Raw genomic sequence first — 17005 nt, forward strand, 5'->3', positions numbered from 1 at the left:
CAATATTTTGATATATACTGAAGATTGTAGTCTCAGAGTTGCAAAATCCCATAGTGTAGAAATTAATAAAGGGGAACCAGAAATATGTGTAGCCATCTTAAACAACCTTAGATTCCAAAAAAGTAGTTTAAAATAAGATATATGAGCCTATTATTTTAGAGCAACAGTGTCTTGTTGTAAAAAATGATCCCATACACTTTATATTAAAATGTAAACCTGACCTATAATAGTACTCCCACCTCGAAATAATACACCCACAAATCAACAGGAATTACTTAACTCATCCTGCTCAACAAAACCTTATAGCTGGAATCTCTAGTGAGAAATCTCATACCTCATCGGAAAAAAGAGTAGGATGTGCCAGAGATGAAACAAAGATTTAAATCTTTCAGGGATTCGTGTCTCTGAACACGAGTTCTGGTGCATGGAGATTACTTCAGTATTCAGCATACAGCATTCACAAGCAATGAACTTGATACAAACAACAAAATAAGCCAAACTGATATGAGTATTCCATAAATTACAGCAGCATGGATGATACTTCCGTCGCACATTCCATAAAGTTTTATGTTAAGTATTACATGCACCTGTTTTATAGACACTGTGAAATGATTTGACAAATAAACCTTATCAGGTTGACGTATTTCCTAGCGCAACTCGCATAGCAAACATTTGGTTTAACAAATTTGTCATAAAACAGACTTCCCTTGATGGACACTAGCAAACAGAGGCAGTTTCAAATTCCAGCTATTTGCAAAATCCTATAAATTTTCCAACTAACTGATGACATGGAAAAGAAATAAAACACTAATGTTATCATTTACATATTTGGCAGACACTTTTATCCAAAGCGACTTGCATTACAAGGTACACATTTTTTTCAGTATGTGTGTTCCCTGGGATCAAATTCATGACCTTTTGCCCTGCTAACGCAATGCTCTACCACTGAGCTATACAGGAACCACTGAGTTATCATCACAGACACATTGATGAGGCATTATTAACTATTGCTAGTCAAAAGAGGATCGTGTTTATAATTTAGGGGGTGGTGATGTTCTCATTCAAGACAGAACTTTTCCAAAAAAAATGGCACTACAGAGAATTTTATTGGACAAAAAATGTCTATGTTCCTGCAAACAAGATGAGTCATCAATATCTTTATTCTTTTTTCCCTGTAAAATTTTAAATGTGATGTATATCTGCTGAAGTGTCCGTTTTGTCAACTTTTAAGAGTACACTAACATTCAGATATGATGTGACTGACCTTATTGTATATGCATTTCCCTTTTAGACACAAAATGTATGGGAGGAGATTATATAAATGATTCATGCAAAGTAATTTACTAATGTTTGCGTGTGTGATATGACTGGTATCTGCACCATTATTTAACGCAGAAAAAAGCATGTCTTAAATCATTTTGCTCTTGAAATGGCTGCAATTGTTGAAAAAAAAAAGAGGAATCACAGAGACCGCATTATACAAGGCAGAGGGTTTTAAGATGTAACAGTTTATTTGGAATGCCAGAGGAAAATATTACTCAAAAATATTGTTTGCCAAACGATTAAGTAAATAAAAGAGGAGTCACTATAGGGGAAGTCACACCAGACGTTTCAAAACGTCTTGTGAACCTTAATTCTTTTGTCCTCCAGTTCTTTTCAGTGTCCTATGATTACACACCCCAACATTTCTGCTGCAATGTCCGTGGTGCTGAATTCAAGCACACCCTATCAGCTCTGCATATTTGTGACCCGAACTTAGTCGATTGCGTTGGTCATTATGGAAATCAGCAGGAAATCATTAATTTGCGCCTGTTTGGTAAATAACCAGTAGATATTTCAGCTCCGATCTGCGCTTTTTTTGGATTTGCGCTTTCATGCTAATTTGCCCCGTTTAGTAAATCTGGCCTTAAAATCTGGCTACACGTACACAAACACACAAAGCAGTAAGAAAAAAGTTTTAGAATGTGTTTTTAGAGTAAATATAGTACCAAGATTTTCATTTGGCACTATTATGATACCAACAGCTTGACCTCTCTCTTGTCTTTACTGGGCCTTTTAGGACTTTATTCTTTTATAGCACCTGATGTTACTGGATATGACAAGACTCTGAATGCAGGATCTGTATGATGTGTTTCTCACTGACAAACACAGCTGTGAGATTGACATTGGACTTCAGGCATTCAAACACACAGAATTAACTCCACATCTCATCCGTCTCAAGAAACGTAACCACACAAACAGCACACTCATAAGTAGATGAGTGTATCCAAAGACCAGATTTTTTAGTTAATTGTTAAATCAATTAATTATATCTTATTTATTTATTAGAATAGATGTGTGAAAAAGGTTTGTTTGTCTCTGTAAGTAGGTAGAAGTTGGCAATATGGCCTTTATTTGGCTGCTATCTGTTGCAGAGTGCTGCTCATTATTATATGGCTATGGGCTGCACTTAAAGTAGTGATTGGTCAATAAATCTCTGCATCACCAACAAAGCTGGTATGTAAACTCTGTTCAGCCTTCTACAACCTCCCAGACACACACAGTTTGACAAAGAAAAAATAAAGGAGCCTGTTTTATAAGGGACTGAAGCAAATCAGAAATCAGAACAGGACACAATTCAATGGCCAACCATGACTTGCTCCTATGACTTTAGCTTATATATAGTAAATTAGTACTGCACAAAATTATTAATCGGGTCTACACCAAATCTGCACACACAAAACTTTGCAAAAAGCTTTTTGGTGTTGGACTGCTTGTTGTTTTCAAAGATTTGCACACATTTTGCAAAATTTTTTTCTTAATCTTTAAATATGTGTTTTTACTCTCAGCTTTCATTTAAAATTAGTTTAAATTTCACAGATTTTCCAACAAAACCAGTCTGAAAAATACAAAGAGGTGTAGCTTGCTAGGTTATTAAAGAGCCGGTAAGATGACAATTTTAAGCATCCTATCACTGTTTATAAGTCCCTGACAACAGGTTTAAATGGTCAAAAAACACTGTAATTTTCTCAAAATATTAATTTAAAATTACCGCATTTCTCAGAGATCTCCAAACGATTCGTGTGAAGCCGTTCAACGACTCAGTCTGCCTAAACCCGACCTTTCAGTAGCCTACTCTGCTCTGATTGGTCAACTGACAGAGTCTCTGCACAGACCACAGATCAGCGGCACAGACCAACAATAGTGCAACTATATGTATATTGACCTAGTGCTAACATGATTTACTGAGAAGACATTATCGACATCAATACATATCATGCATCATTAACGCAAGCAATAAAAACTAAGATAGAAACTAACATTTTACACTGATTTAAACATTTATGTAAGCTAACCGGGTCATAGCAAAACCGTAAGTGAGCATGCGCTAGCCGCTTGCTAACGTGACTCTCTGACAGTATATAGACATCATTCATCATTAATCCAAGCAATAAAAACGACGATAGAAACTAACATTTTACACTCATTTAAGCATATATGTAAGCTAACCGGGTCGTAGCAAAACCGTAAGTGAGCATGCGCTAGCCGCTTGCTATCGTGACTCTGACAGTATATAGAGTTTAAACAACGACATCATTCATCATTAATCCAAGCAATAAAAACGACGATAGACATTTTACACTCATTTAAGCAAGTATGTAGCTATAATCATACTTACAGGTTGTGGTTAGGAGATGCATGTTGTTCTAAATAAAGTGGGTACTGAACCATCTTTCATTGGCAAACGTCTAAATCCCTCCTTTAAAAATTTATTTTAACCACTGATTCTTCACAGCCAGACACGTTTAGTATATCCCTCCTTGAAAAAGTCTCCTTTGGTAGTGAAAACAACACAAACTGAAAACACAGCGTGATATGATGTTTCAACCCAGTATCACGAAATTGCGTGACTATTTCACGCATTGACCAGCGTGAAAATGTCACGCTTTGCCGCGTTTGAGCGTGAGCATGTCACGCTTTTTTGTTTGTGTCACTGTCACGTATTGGTTACTCAACTTTTTTGTCCTAATTTCTTACCATTGTCGCTTCGGTTTAGGGTTAGATTTACATAAAATGACATCCTTACCTAAACAAACTCTAACCCCAACGTCAGGTGACAATTGGTTAAAGTTTAGAAAATATAAAAGAATAAGTATTGTAAATTTTTTTTTTATAAACCAATACTTAAAGTGACAAATACTTAAAGTGACATATAACACAAGCACCAAATCTAACCCTAAACCGAAGCGACAATGGTTTGAAAATAGGACAAAAAAGTTGAGTAACCAATACGTGACAGTGACACAAACAGAAAAGCGTGACATGCTCACGCTCAAACGCGGCAAAGCGTGACATTTTCACGCTGGTCCATGCGTGAAATAGTCATGCAATTTTGTGATATAGGGTTGGATGTTTACACACTAACTAGCTGTGGGCGGGTCATAGTTTTCGTTTCTCCCGTGGGCAAGGCTGTAGGCGGAGATTATTATCTCGTGTGACGTGGAAGCATTTGTGTGACGTGGAAAAAGTCAGGCAGGAGATCCAATCCATATCACGACTCGTTTCAGCCATTCAGAGTCGACTCCATGCTTTAGAAGCCAATAACTTTATTAATCGTGCACTTTTTGGTTCAACTACTTTGCACATTGTTTACATTGATGGACACACAGCATGACACACTGCAATACAGGTCAGTTCCGATTTTGGATCTGTGTGGCTCTTTAAATGAATCTAAATAATGCACCAGTAGTCAAAAATCAAAATTCTGAAGTAAATGTAATATCATGACTGCAGGTATAGTTCACTGTATCCCCCCACAGCTTGTAAAACAAGCAAGCTATTAGCATTTTGTTGCTTATGCTGCAACATTAGACCACCCTGCAGAAAAACCTGCACTTGGAAATCTTATCTTATAAGACTGCATCAAAAAAAAAAAGAAAAAATAAGAAAGAAAGAAAGATTATCTTAAACAAAAATGTGCCTTAACAAAAACTGTTTTTCTTATTGACCTTTAGAAAGGACGTTTTATGTTGGGTTTAATTCAAATAGGTCAGATATAGATCAGAAGCTGGTCCTTCTTCCCATGCTGCAAGGTTGCTTTCAGGGAATAAAATAGTGATCCAGTGTTTAGATAAATGAAGAGAACCTGAGGGAGACCATGCCATACTGCATTACCGTGAAGGCTGTCAAACCAGGGGCAAAGGAACTTGTCTCTCTCTTTCTTTTTTCTTTCTTTCTCTTAATCCCTTTGCTTGCTACTACCATCATTCATTTCTTGATAGGAAGATAAATATCTTGATAAATTAGAAGTGCAATCCGTAGGATTAATGTCATTAATTATTTTCAAATAACATTAATAACTATGCAAACCTGTGTGTCCACACCTAATAAAAATCGTTGTCACCACACCTAATAAAAATCTCAAAAATGTCCAAATTAAGTTATACGACTTTACAGTGAACACATCAGATCATAACTTATAAAAATGTATGAGTTTCATAAGCCCAGTTTTGATCTGATTGAAATGTGCGACAGACGACGTCAGCACCACGGACAGCGCTGACGCTATGACATCACACCATGTCCAGATCCATTGCTGTAATACAAGCCTTTAATCTTTTGTCACTGTGAAAGATTGTGAAGAGTGAAGGTTACTACATCACAAGTAGTCTTATTATACTCCACTTGCACGTGTTATTTTATAAGGAATCATTTTCAAAGGAAAACCGCAGAGTTGTGACTAATTTCATAAGACAATACAAACATTAGGCTACTTATGCACATATGTAAATAAAAGCATATAGCTTACAATTTGCATTTAACCACATTGTCACATGTCCTGCCTCTTGGTAACGAAGATGTAGAAATTGCACAACCCTACCAGACAGCAAGCCATTGCTGCAAGTCATGCAATGATAGCGAGCGTTTCAACATAACGTTTTGTGAAAATACAATACACTTGTAATTTCTATTACTTAAGTGCCTCTATAGGATTATAGCTATACGGTATATAAAGATATAGTTAGCATGACTGATGTATTTTAGTGCTTTACCGCATACCGCGTTACTGATCTCGATCACCGTTTACATTCAGTCTCGTTTATGATTATGTGCGTCTTCAAAAGCACACATATCTGATGTTTAGGTCGCGGTTGTTTCATTTAATATAACTGATGTATAACACAGGCCTGACACATTCAGTTATACAGCTTATTAGCAACTTTACTCCGTGTGCTCCAATGTAATCAAATACGCTGCATAGTAAACCGTGCAAACCTTTTCAAATACCATTTACAAGCACTCCACCAACAGCATGCTTCCAGTAAAATATCAACCTAAGACACGGCCCAGATTGACTGCAGTAGCAATGTGGCCAATAGTACAGGCCGGCCGCTGCATTTCCCATATAATTGCAGCAATGTATGTATATCACTGCTCTCTATTATATGCAATTCATTGCGTCCTTACCTGTACACCCACTCCTAAGGATGAAGGTTTATGCCACAGACCAAACGACGTTGATTCTCATGCGATGTGATATCAATAATCCCGGGATGCATTCACCGTTCCGCTGTCTCTTTTCTCTGGCATACTTCAGTCAGGTAGAAAGAAGCGTTCAGATGCAATAAGAATGAGCTGTATGGCGCAAAACGCCACTCGGTACTTTTGATGATGCCGGTCAGTACCCCGCCTTTAAGGGTGATATCACACGCGTGACGTTAAAATATGTGTATGATGGCAGATTTGATCGGTCGGATAACCGGTGAGGTCGGATATCCCGTGCACCGGATACGCGCGCTCTCGCGGAGGAGAATACAGCGCAGCAGCAGTATGGTGGGGATGCCACAGCGAGACACGCACGCACGCACCCACGCACACACACACACAGATACACGCACACACAGCACAAAGATATGTTTTACATGATTTAGCCAAGTGGTTCTCAAACTTTTTCAGCGTGCGGCCCCCCTTGTGTACGGTGCATTCTTTCGCGGCCCCTCGAAAGAAAATTTATGACAAAAACAGTTCTAAAATGTAATATTTTAATTAAACAAAACATATTAAATTATACCTAGTAGTGCTGTTGGTTAGTTGGCTTATTATTTTTTTTTAGGTTTAATTACACAGAATTCATAATAAATGAATGTATTTTATAAAATGTCATAAAACTGGGGCCCCCCTGGCACCATTTTGCGGCCCTCAGTTTGAGAACCACTGATTTAGGCAATGCATTTATTTATTTATTTATTTTTGCTTTCAAAGATCTTTAATTTACTATATTGGGCATTTTCAATTAAGTGCATTTTTTGGAAAAGTTGATCCAAAACCTACCCAGTCTCCTGAGGATGCGTATAAATAGCACGAAGTGTAAAAATCGTGCAATACATATGCCAAATTCCACTTTGGCGTGCATATGATACGCCAGTCCTTCCCATTCACTTAAACGGTGCATCTTTTTTTGTCGTTTTATTTATTGGTTTCTCAAATTTTTCTGTTTTTTAAACCATTTTCGCTTGGGTTTAGGGTTAGATTTTAGATTTGCTTAATGAGGTTATTTAATATACAGGTTTCTCTATGTTTTTGTCCATATTTAAGCCATGGTCGCTTGGAGTTGGGGTTAGAGTTGGGGTTTGAATGTCATTTTTATATAACAAAAAGTTGTTCTAACCCTAAACCCAAGCGAAAATGGTAAAAAATAGCAAAAAAAATTGAGAAACCAATAAATAAAACGACAAAAAAAGATGCACCGTTTAAGTGAATGGGATGGACTGGCGTATCATATGCACGCCAAAGTGGAATTTGGTGTATGTATTGCACGATTTTTACACTTCGTGCTATTTATACACATCTTCAGGAGACTGGGCTGCAAAGCACACACACTTAAACTTTGTTTGGATTTTTCAAAAAGTCATCATTGTGTGGTATTTGTACAGTCAAAAAAGTAAGCAACCCTACAAAAAATGTATCATGGTTTAATAACACAAACTTTGAACTGTTAGTTTTTTAGCAAACTAAATTACGCCAAAATACCAAGTATTATTGTTACAATAAAAAATCTGGAGTTTTGGTATTAGGACATCTTTTTTATCTATAAAGGAGGTCAGTAACTATAATTTATTACAGTAAGTATAGCCTAAATAAATAGTTTTAAGGAAAAATTTGTAGAAACCTCATCAAAATTGGTCTAATGGTAATAAAATACCACAAACTCTAACATAATTTTTTTTTGTTTTAATTTTTTATAGCCATTGTCAACACATTCTCTTAAGTTAGTTCATTTTACACTTGTAAAATTTGTTTTATTTTATTGTAACTCTGAATTTTTAAGCCCTGCAAAAGACCAGACTAACACAACATAATTATGGCAATACACAGTTGCTAACCCAGAGAAACAAAAACAGAACAGTGAAAACAAGAATTATGAATTGTGGAAAAGTGTGAAAACTCCCATAGGCTTCACAGTCACACTATATTTAATGAGACACCTTAAAAGGTGGGCAACAATTGTCCAAAATAAAGATGCATTAGAGCAGTGGTTCTTAAACTTTTGTGGTGTGCGGCCCCCCATGTGTACGGTGGCCCACACTTGTGCCCTTTGCAGTAGCGCCTCACTGCAGAATGACATCCAGGGGGCGGGGTTGGATCCAGATCCAGGGGGCGGGGCTGGATCCAGGTCCAGTATTCTCTTCCCATTGCATTTCGATTGGTCGACAGTTTTACCACAAGACATGTCATACACTTTTTGCATTACCATTTCCGCATTTAGTCATAACTAAATTAAGTTATTCTTTTGACGGAAAAACAAACTTTACCTATGACAATACAAGTGAAATAAGGTTTTTTGCTATAATGTTTTGGAGTAAAACATTTTGGGTACTACAACTAATCTTACCACAGTTACCACAGTTTAATACCTATGAATGTATACAGTATAAATATGCATAGATATAAACATATATGTCATGTTATTTAGGAATTAATAAATTGAATGTTTATCTTGTATGGACTTTGAACTTGTTTTAACGCGTCTTTGCTTACAGACAGGAAACAGGTTTTCCTAGCAGAAGGTTTACTTTTCTTACAAATGTGCTAATAAAAGAAATCAAATAAAATTGTGTTTTTGTATTTACTCATATAGGAATAGCCGTGTAATAAGTGGGATAATGTATACAGCCAACCACGGGTTGCAAATAAATCCCTTCAGTGATATCACACTATCGGGAACGTGTCCTAACTTACCTCCCTCTACACCTAACTGTGATTATTACATACTAAATTATGAATCTTTCTCGACAATATTATTAATCAAACGTACACTTAAATTGATAAGAGCAAACGTTGGTGACCACAGGTTGCAACTAATTGCCGGCTGCAACAACGCAAATATACTGGTTCATTTGGTGGAGCAAAGTATATAAAGTGGGAGGAGTTGGATCTAGTGAGGATCATCTCACCCTTTGTGGCACCCCAAAGAAAATGTATGACATAAAACATTCTAAAGCATACAATTTAAATTAAACAAAACTGATTAAATTATATAATGCTGTTAGTTAGTAGCCTTATTTTTCTAAAGTTTTATTACACAGAATTTATGATAAACTAATGTATTTTTATAAAATGTCATAATACTGGCCCCTCCCTGGCACAATCTCGGGGCCCCCAGTTTGAAAACCAGCAATGTTTCTCAGCCCAGTCCTACGTGCAGGCACCCTCCCCAGAATGTTTTAGATGTCTTCCTATATAAAAAAACAACTGATTTAACTCATGGGGCTCCATGACCAGGATTGAGAACAACTGTATTAGAGGACAGGTTTAATTTTATTATAAAAGATCGTTTCCCCTTTAAGAAAACTGGGGGTGGTTACTTCTTCAAGCGCCCGTATTTCGACAAGTCCCGCCCTTTAACGAACATTCTTTCCTTTGATTGGTTGAAAGCTTTTTAAAGCCGACTTTGATTGGTCAGTTCAGAAGTCTATCATATATCCGTAGCAACTACAGTAAACAGTGATCAAATCGAGGGCGTGCCGGTGTTTGTAGCTTTTCCTGAAAGAGGCGTAACCGTAACTTACATGACACTGTTACGTTAACCGCGTTAAGGTCAGAGTTGCCATTAGACTTCAGATTAAAAACTATTACCAAGTTACACAGACCACGAGCTTTTCTACACGCCGATATGTCTGATGCTATTAAAAATGTGGCGATCTTCGGCAGCACGGGGATGACGGGGTTAGCGACCTTACCTATTGCAGTGTCTGCAGGTAAAAGACTCCTACACAGTGATTTGGGACATTTCTGTTATGTCATATCTTTTGTTTTCCTGTGTGTTACAGTAATAAATAGAGAGAATGACGTGAAACTAGCCGACTGTAGATGTGACCTTAAACATGTTTAGAGAGATGTGTCATGTTTTAGACAGGGTTTGACTTTGAGAAAAATAATAATATCATGTTTACACTGCCACTCAAACCTATTTGTTCTTTACTGTCTTCCACATTTAAACTATAGTAAAGCAATCAAACCTATTCAATAAAACGAATGGAGGAATGGGATATGCATGTTTGTTATCAAAGTAGCTTTCTTTTACCTGCATTACAGCTCTGCACACTTTATTTTTTCAACAACTGGACCTATGCTTTTACTACACTGTAAAAAATCCTTGTTGCACTTACATTTCTAAGTTAAATTACAATTCATTTAAACTTTTTTGACTAGTGAGGAGTATAAATCATAACAAATAAAAAGTTGGAATAACTTAAACTAATCTATATTTTGTAGCAACTCCTCACTAGTCAAAAAGTTGAAATTAATTGTAAAGTCAAGTTGACTAAACTTAAAAATTTAAATGCAATAAAATATATAATTTTACAGTGTGGTTTTCCTTCACGTTTAAGTAATTATATAATTTATATTTGAATTCAAAGTTCAAAAGAATTTAGAGACCACACACGAGAAAATTAAATGCTAAGTGTATCCAGACTTAACTTTTTACAAAGTGTTGGGTTCTTTATTAGTTCATAAAAAAATTGCTTACTTATTTCCTTTTTATACAATTCAGATCACAAGACATTTGCAAATTGACCTTGTTATGCAAATAAATGTTTCTGCTGAGTCATAAAGCATGAGGCAGTTTTAAAGATAAGCAAAAACACACTTATCCAGACGTTGCAGAGAGGGTGGTGTTCATCAGTTTGCCTTTTCTTGAATTTATTGTCATTTTTGTGCACAGTCTGTAACCATACAGATATAAATTACATTGTCTGTACAACTTATTAGAATTTTAATATTTAAGAAACAAGTAGGGGGTTAATATCCTTTAATTGGCATAATACATCTCACTAAATACTCTGATTGAAGTCCTCAGATGATGCTTTTTCACCATGACCTTGTTCATAAACTGATTTCAATTAGGCCTTTACCTTAAGGGGACACTCCACTTTTTTTGAGGGTGTGCTCATTTTCCAGCTCCCCTGGAGTTGAACATTTGATTTTTGCTGTTTTGGAATCCATTTAGCTGATCTCCGGTTCTGGCAGTGCCACTTTTGGCATGGCTTAGCACGGTCCATTGAATCTGATTAGACCATTGGCATCCCGCTCAGAAATGACCAAAGAGTTTCAATATTTTTCCTATTTCTTCTGTAGTTACATCGTGTACTCGGGCAGACGGGAAATAAAAGTTGCGATTTTCTAGGTAGATATGGCTAGGAACTATACTCTCATTCTGGCGTAATAATCAAGGACTTTGCTGCTGTAACATGACAGCAGGAGGCGCAATAATATTATGCAACACCTGAAAATTGTCACCTGCTATTGAAAGATACTAAGGGAACTATTTTCGGCTGCGTAATATTACTACGTCTCCTGCAGCCATGTTAAATAAGAAATATTGAAACTCTTTGGTTGTTTTTTGGCGCGATGCTGGTGGTCTGATCAGATTCAATGGATTATGCTAAGCTATGCTAAAAGTGATACCGCCAACCCGGAGATCAGCTGAATGGATTCCAAAATGGTAAAAATCAAATGTTTAACTCTGGGGGAGCTGGCGAATGAGCATATTTTCAGAAAAGTAGAGTGTCCCTTTAACAGCTGAACCAACTTCGTATGATGCTCTGTACTATATTATGTATTGCCAAATGGGCTTTAAGGGTTTTTCAATCGCTGTCTGCTCCAACTAAAGGCCTCAGATGACGACATGGATAGAAAAATCCTCCATAGCTATTTTTTATTTGTCTTTCTAGTTTTAAGTTTGCTACTCTTGCAGGTTACAATGTGACTGTGCTGGTGAGAGACCCCGCAAGGCTTCCTGCAGATCATAAGGCTTCCAGAGTGGTGGTGGGAGATGTCCTGAACAAAGATGATGTTAAGAAGACTTTGGAGGGTCAGGATGCAGTCATCATCATTTTGGGGACAAGGAATGATCTCAGTGAGTTGATTCAAACTTAAAGCTAATTCTGTGTTAATTTACCTGGTTAGCGGTTCATAAATGCAGCTTATTATAACAAATAATAAAAATTATAACTGTTTCCTGCTCACTTTTGTCTATAGGTCCCACAACAATGATGTCTGAGGGAACAAGGAACATTTTGGAGGTCATGAAAGCTCGTGGAATCCGTAAAGTGGTTGCATGCATGTCAGGTATAGATGTCTGGAATAATTGTGGCCATACAAGTGTGAATACTAATTTAAAGTGAAAATCTCTGGAATTTGCTTTTTGCAGCGTTCCTGCTGTGGGATCGCTCCAAAGTTCCTCCTCGCCTGGTGCCGGTCACTGAAGATCATGACAGAATGTACACTATCTTGAAGGAATCAGGACTGGACTACATAGCAGTCATGCCTCCACACATTGCTGGTAATGGCCATTAAATGCTTACTTTCACGTTACACGTTACATCCTGTAGAAACTGTTTATGTGATTCTGCATTGATTCGCTTGAGCTTTTTGCTATGTAGCCGGGATGATACACCAGGAAACTATGTTTTAATAAATCAAACATATTGAGTAAAGCAAAGTAAATATCTGTGTGCTTCAGTGCCTGTTTCTGTTGTCTTTTCAGACGACAAACCACTGACAGAAAAATACACTGCTACTGAGAACATGTTGAAAGGAAGAGTCATCTCCAAACATGACCTGGGCCATTTCTTTGTCAAGTGCCTTTCCACTTCTGAATGGGATGGAAAAACAGTTGGAGTTTGTGGAGAATATAGCTAATCTATCCAGGCCTTTTTTTAACTACAGCCTCCTTTTTTTATAAACACATATGCTGATCAGCAATAAATGTTCCTACGCTGTAAAAAGTGAAAATTGGATCAAATTACTTCAATTGGTAATGCCTATAATTTTTCTCACTTTAACTAAAAAATTCACTCAAAATATTTGAAGTGTTACCAATTGAAGTAATTCTAAAACCTTTTCACCTTAAATGAATCCCTTAAAAATTTATAAAACTCGGTGTTACCAATTTTTTAACCCCTTCAGACCTGATTTTTCAGGTGTTAAATCACTATGCCTTGTTTTGATTGATTGAACAGCATTTTTATTGGTTTGATCCACAAAACATGTGATGTCCATTCCAGTGGACACAGTGTCTGAAGGGGTTAAGTACAGCAGCTTTCACTTTTTACAGTGTATAATCATTAGACATTCTTTCTCAAACATGTATAATTTTAACATGTTTACATATATGCCCTTTTTATACCTTTAAAGAGTTGTGCAAATTTTATTTAAGAAAAAAAAGTAACGTTAATTGAGAAAATGTGCGATTGATGATCCTTTTTTGTTTTGCCTTAAGAACTTGCAGTGTTTTTGTTGATTTTTTTTTATTTTCTCAATAAAACTATGCATTATTGATACTTTTCAGACTACTTTTCTTTTATGTGTATGGGGATTCAGAATTTATGTATAATATATATGTAGATATGCATATAAATTGGTACATAGAGGCGCTCTGCGTATGTAACTACAATACCCACGATTCCGTGCGCGCGTGACGTCAGAACTGATTGAATCACTGGCGGGACAAAACATTCCAGCAAACGGATTAATCGACCGACAGACGACGGAGGAAGCACAATATACAGCGATCAAATGAATCTTTAAATAGAACAAATTCACGTCGATATTTGGGCCTACTCTACCAAGTTAAACGGTAAGTTAAAGTGTACTAACATGTGGTCCAGACATTAAAACTTAAACTTGCGTGGATAGTTAGCTAAGCTAACGCATCGATTTCTGTTTACACAGCACTCCGCGATAGTAAAAATACAATGTTTTATTCATTGTTTTGGTGAAATAAATATTTGTATCTTTGACATAATTTAATTGAGTTGTTTGTCACGACAAACAAACATTAAAAAGACTGCTGAATGGTTTTATATCTATTAATATGAAAATAAAATTCATACAAACCAATGTCGTCTTAATTATTAAAAATGTATTTATTTTGTATCTCCTTATTTAACGACACAGTGTCCTGTACATCATAAAACAGATAATTTATAAACAAAACGTACTTAAGATTACACAGGTTACACAGGTTTTTTATGTAGTGTGTACATTAATAATAATGAGTATTTTAAACTATAATGTATGTTGCTTTTAAAATTTGTATTGCATTGTCTATCTATGTAGTATTGACTTTTCTGCAATAAAGTTCACAGCTTGTCTGTTGTTTCATAGATGGTGGCTAAAGGACAGAAGCGTAAGCTCCATGGTGACTGTGAGGCTGCTGGATCTGTATGGGAAAGTCAGCTGCAGTCTGTGTTGGACATCTCCATGGACAAATTTCACCGTGACCAAGCTCTAGTAGAGCCCAGCCTACTGCGGTCCGTTCTCATCAACAACACCCTTCGGCAAGTTCAATCCAAGGTAGAGTCGCTGTCAGCCGTCGGGATTGAAACTAAACCTCAAACCCGCACAGAATTGGAGGTAGAGCCTGATTTTTCCAGAGGGCCGTCCCTAATGGGCTATAATCCACCTCTGTATTCCCTGAGCACGGATGAGGAGTTCATGGCCTGGTCTTCAGAGGATGAATTTTCTTTATCTTCAGCCATCTCTGCCATCCTCAAAGATCTAGACGCGGTCATAGATGGTGCTCAAGGGCCTTGTGTATCTCAACGGGCTCCGCTAGGCTCCATAGAGAACGTGACGGGAGATGGAAAGCTCACACAGTGTCCACTATCAGGTTTGAGGACCGACACCAGAAGAACATCTGATATGGTATCATCGTTCAGCAAAACAGAAATGACGTGTCCTGGTGGTCCTCAGGATGTGGCTTTAGATAAATTGCTCCTGGATGTTGACACGACCGTGTTTGAACCAGAGATGAATCTTCTTCAAGGTTTTTCTGTCACTGCCGATGAGCTGATCAAGTATCTGCCGTCGTCTTCCTCATCTTCAATTTGTCCGGCAACATGGGAAATTCATGAGATTGAGCATGTTATGGACATCTTGATGAGAACTTGCCCACAAAGTTGAGTTTTTTTTTCTGGTATCATGTTCATTACATTCAGATTATGGTTTTGTCATGTGATGATTGGCGAGTTATTTGTTAAAAACTACATCACATTGTCAAGTAATGGTTCCTATTGCAGTCTCTAGTTCCCTTGATGCTTGCATCATGAAACTTTTTTTATATCAAAAGTCAGGTGTTCAAGGTTTATTCAAGGATATGTTGCAATAACTTGGTTTGGTTACATGTTTTGAGGTCGAGTCCACAAAGTCCTTACAAATCTATAAGTATGTATTTTTGTTACTTGTTGAAAGTATTGTTCCCTAAGACGTATAATGCACTTTTCATTGAGTTAATTCTTAAAGTTTTTAACGGATTAGTAGGTTGCATCTTATCACTATATGTGTCCAAATGAATTTATGTGAACAGATTTTGTATATTGTAGTTTAAAACTATTATAATGTGCATTATGAATATAAAGTATAGTGTTTAAACAGACAAACGTGTAGATGCCTATGCAAAACATTTACTGTTCATTTGTTGTTTGAATATGAATCACTTATTGTATTGTTGTTGTACTCTGAATAAAGTGATATTTGGTGACACCCAGTGGCCGGATGTAGTATATTTGAGAAATAGTCATGACACACTCATGCTAGCAGACCAGGGGTTTTCAAACTGGGGCCCAGAAGATTCCAAGGAGTCCCCAGAAAATTTAAGTAGAAAAAAGACATAGCAAACCGTTTGTGTAGCCAATTATTAAAGTTTGTATACATTTGCTGTCTTTATAATATCACAATTACAATTTATAGGACGGTTTAAATGTTTCTTTATGGATATATTTTAGGAATGGGGGCCCTTGCCAAAGGTTCATTTGTGGGGGACTGAGGGTCCCTGCCATCAAAAAGTTTGAAAACCCCTGGGGTCTCATTTTATAAAACTGCATAGGATCCTTAATAAAATCTACGTAAATCAGCTGTCACTGGGATGCTATTCATTACCCGTTGTAGTTTTTTTACACATTTGGTACCAATAAGTATTTTTGACAAACTAATAATCTAGACACAAAGGTGTACTTTTTTTAAATGATACCATAAAACAGAAATGAACAATCTTGAACCAACAATATGATGTTGGATTGTGCTTTAATTCATCTCCACACTTTCAGAAAATATTCTGACAATAAATGTATAGACTATTACAGACTACAGTAAAAGGATGTATCCAAAATTGATTCATTCTTATATCTCAAAACTTTATCAAAACATTATGTTAAAAGTAGAGGATACAATACTACGTGATCACTTTTACTGGTTCTGAAAAATACAAGGACTACTAAACAGTTGTTTAGAGATGTATTACAGTGGTTTCAATGGAGTGGAAGGTTGCTTAACCACATCTGTATGCAGATAAATTTATTAAAATTATTTTACAAACCTATTTCAAGTACTCAACACATCAGGGTCCCAAGAGAGATTAGAAAAAGGATGTATGATATAAATTGAAACTTCTCTCTTCACTCAGGTATGACTCTATAATAAATTTCCAAAAGACAGCACCAGACCTGTGTAATAAAAGCAA

General features: G+C 36.6%; 3 protein-coding genes across 9 annotated transcripts in view; 2 read left to right on the top strand and 1 right to left on the bottom strand.

Annotated features, from left to right (window-relative positions):
- sptbn4b (spectrin, beta, non-erythrocytic 4b) overlaps window positions 1–6840 on the bottom strand; it is a 76610-nt gene extending 69770 nt beyond the window's left edge. For 6 of the 7 annotated variants that reach the window (XR_012357665.1, XM_073853389.1, XM_073853386.1 and 3 more), the window contains exon 1: window positions 6448–6837. The gene's annotated coding sequence lies outside the window, so the exon portion shown is untranslated. Of the gene's footprint in view, window positions 1–6447 lie in introns of all 7 variants that reach the window. The other variant, XR_008636217.2, reaches the window with a different exon arrangement.
- A 3148-nt stretch (window positions 6841–9988) lies between these two features.
- blvrb (biliverdin reductase B) lies at window positions 9989–13201 on the top strand. The gene is made up of 5 exons (XM_055174752.2): window positions 9989–10238; window positions 12239–12400; window positions 12523–12612; window positions 12695–12826; window positions 13031–13201. The coding sequence occupies exons 1-5, from the start codon at window positions 10154–10156 to the stop codon at window positions 13183–13185; spliced, it is 624 nt and encodes a 207-aa protein (XP_055030727.1). The 5' UTR covers window positions 9989–10153; the 3' UTR covers window positions 13186–13201.
- Window positions 13202–13945: 744 nt separating this feature from the next.
- Window positions 13946–16029, top strand: sertad3 (SERTA domain containing 3). The gene is made up of 2 exons (XM_055174751.2): window positions 13946–14122; window positions 14653–16029. Exon 2 carries the CDS (start codon window positions 14653–14655, stop codon window positions 15448–15450), a length of 798 nt encoding a protein of 265 aa, XP_055030726.2. The 5' UTR covers window positions 13946–14122; the 3' UTR covers window positions 15451–16029.
- Window positions 16030–17005: the final 976 nt, after the last annotated feature.

The sequence above is a fragment of the Misgurnus anguillicaudatus genome, chromosome 15, assembly GCF_027580225.2.
Source record: "Misgurnus anguillicaudatus chromosome 15, ASM2758022v2, whole genome shotgun sequence".
Classification (NCBI taxonomy): domain Eukaryota; kingdom Metazoa; phylum Chordata; class Actinopteri; order Cypriniformes; family Cobitidae; genus Misgurnus; species Misgurnus anguillicaudatus.

Coding starts and splice junctions, on each gene's coding strand:
- blvrb (XM_055174752.2), top strand. CDS start 10,154: ATGTCTGATGCTATTAAAAATGTGGCGATCTTCGGCAGCACGGGGATG. Junction 10,239..12,238: donor ACCTATTGCAGTGTCTGCAG/GTAAAAGACTCC, acceptor CTACTCTTGCAG/GTTACAATGTGACTGTGCTG. Junction 12,613..12,694: donor AGTGGTTGCATGCATGTCAG/GTATAGATGTCT, acceptor TGCTTTTTGCAG/CGTTCCTGCTGTGGGATCGC.
- sertad3 (XM_055174751.2), top strand. CDS start 14,653: ATGGTGGCTAAAGGACAGAAGCGTAAGCTCCATGGTGACTGTGAGGCT.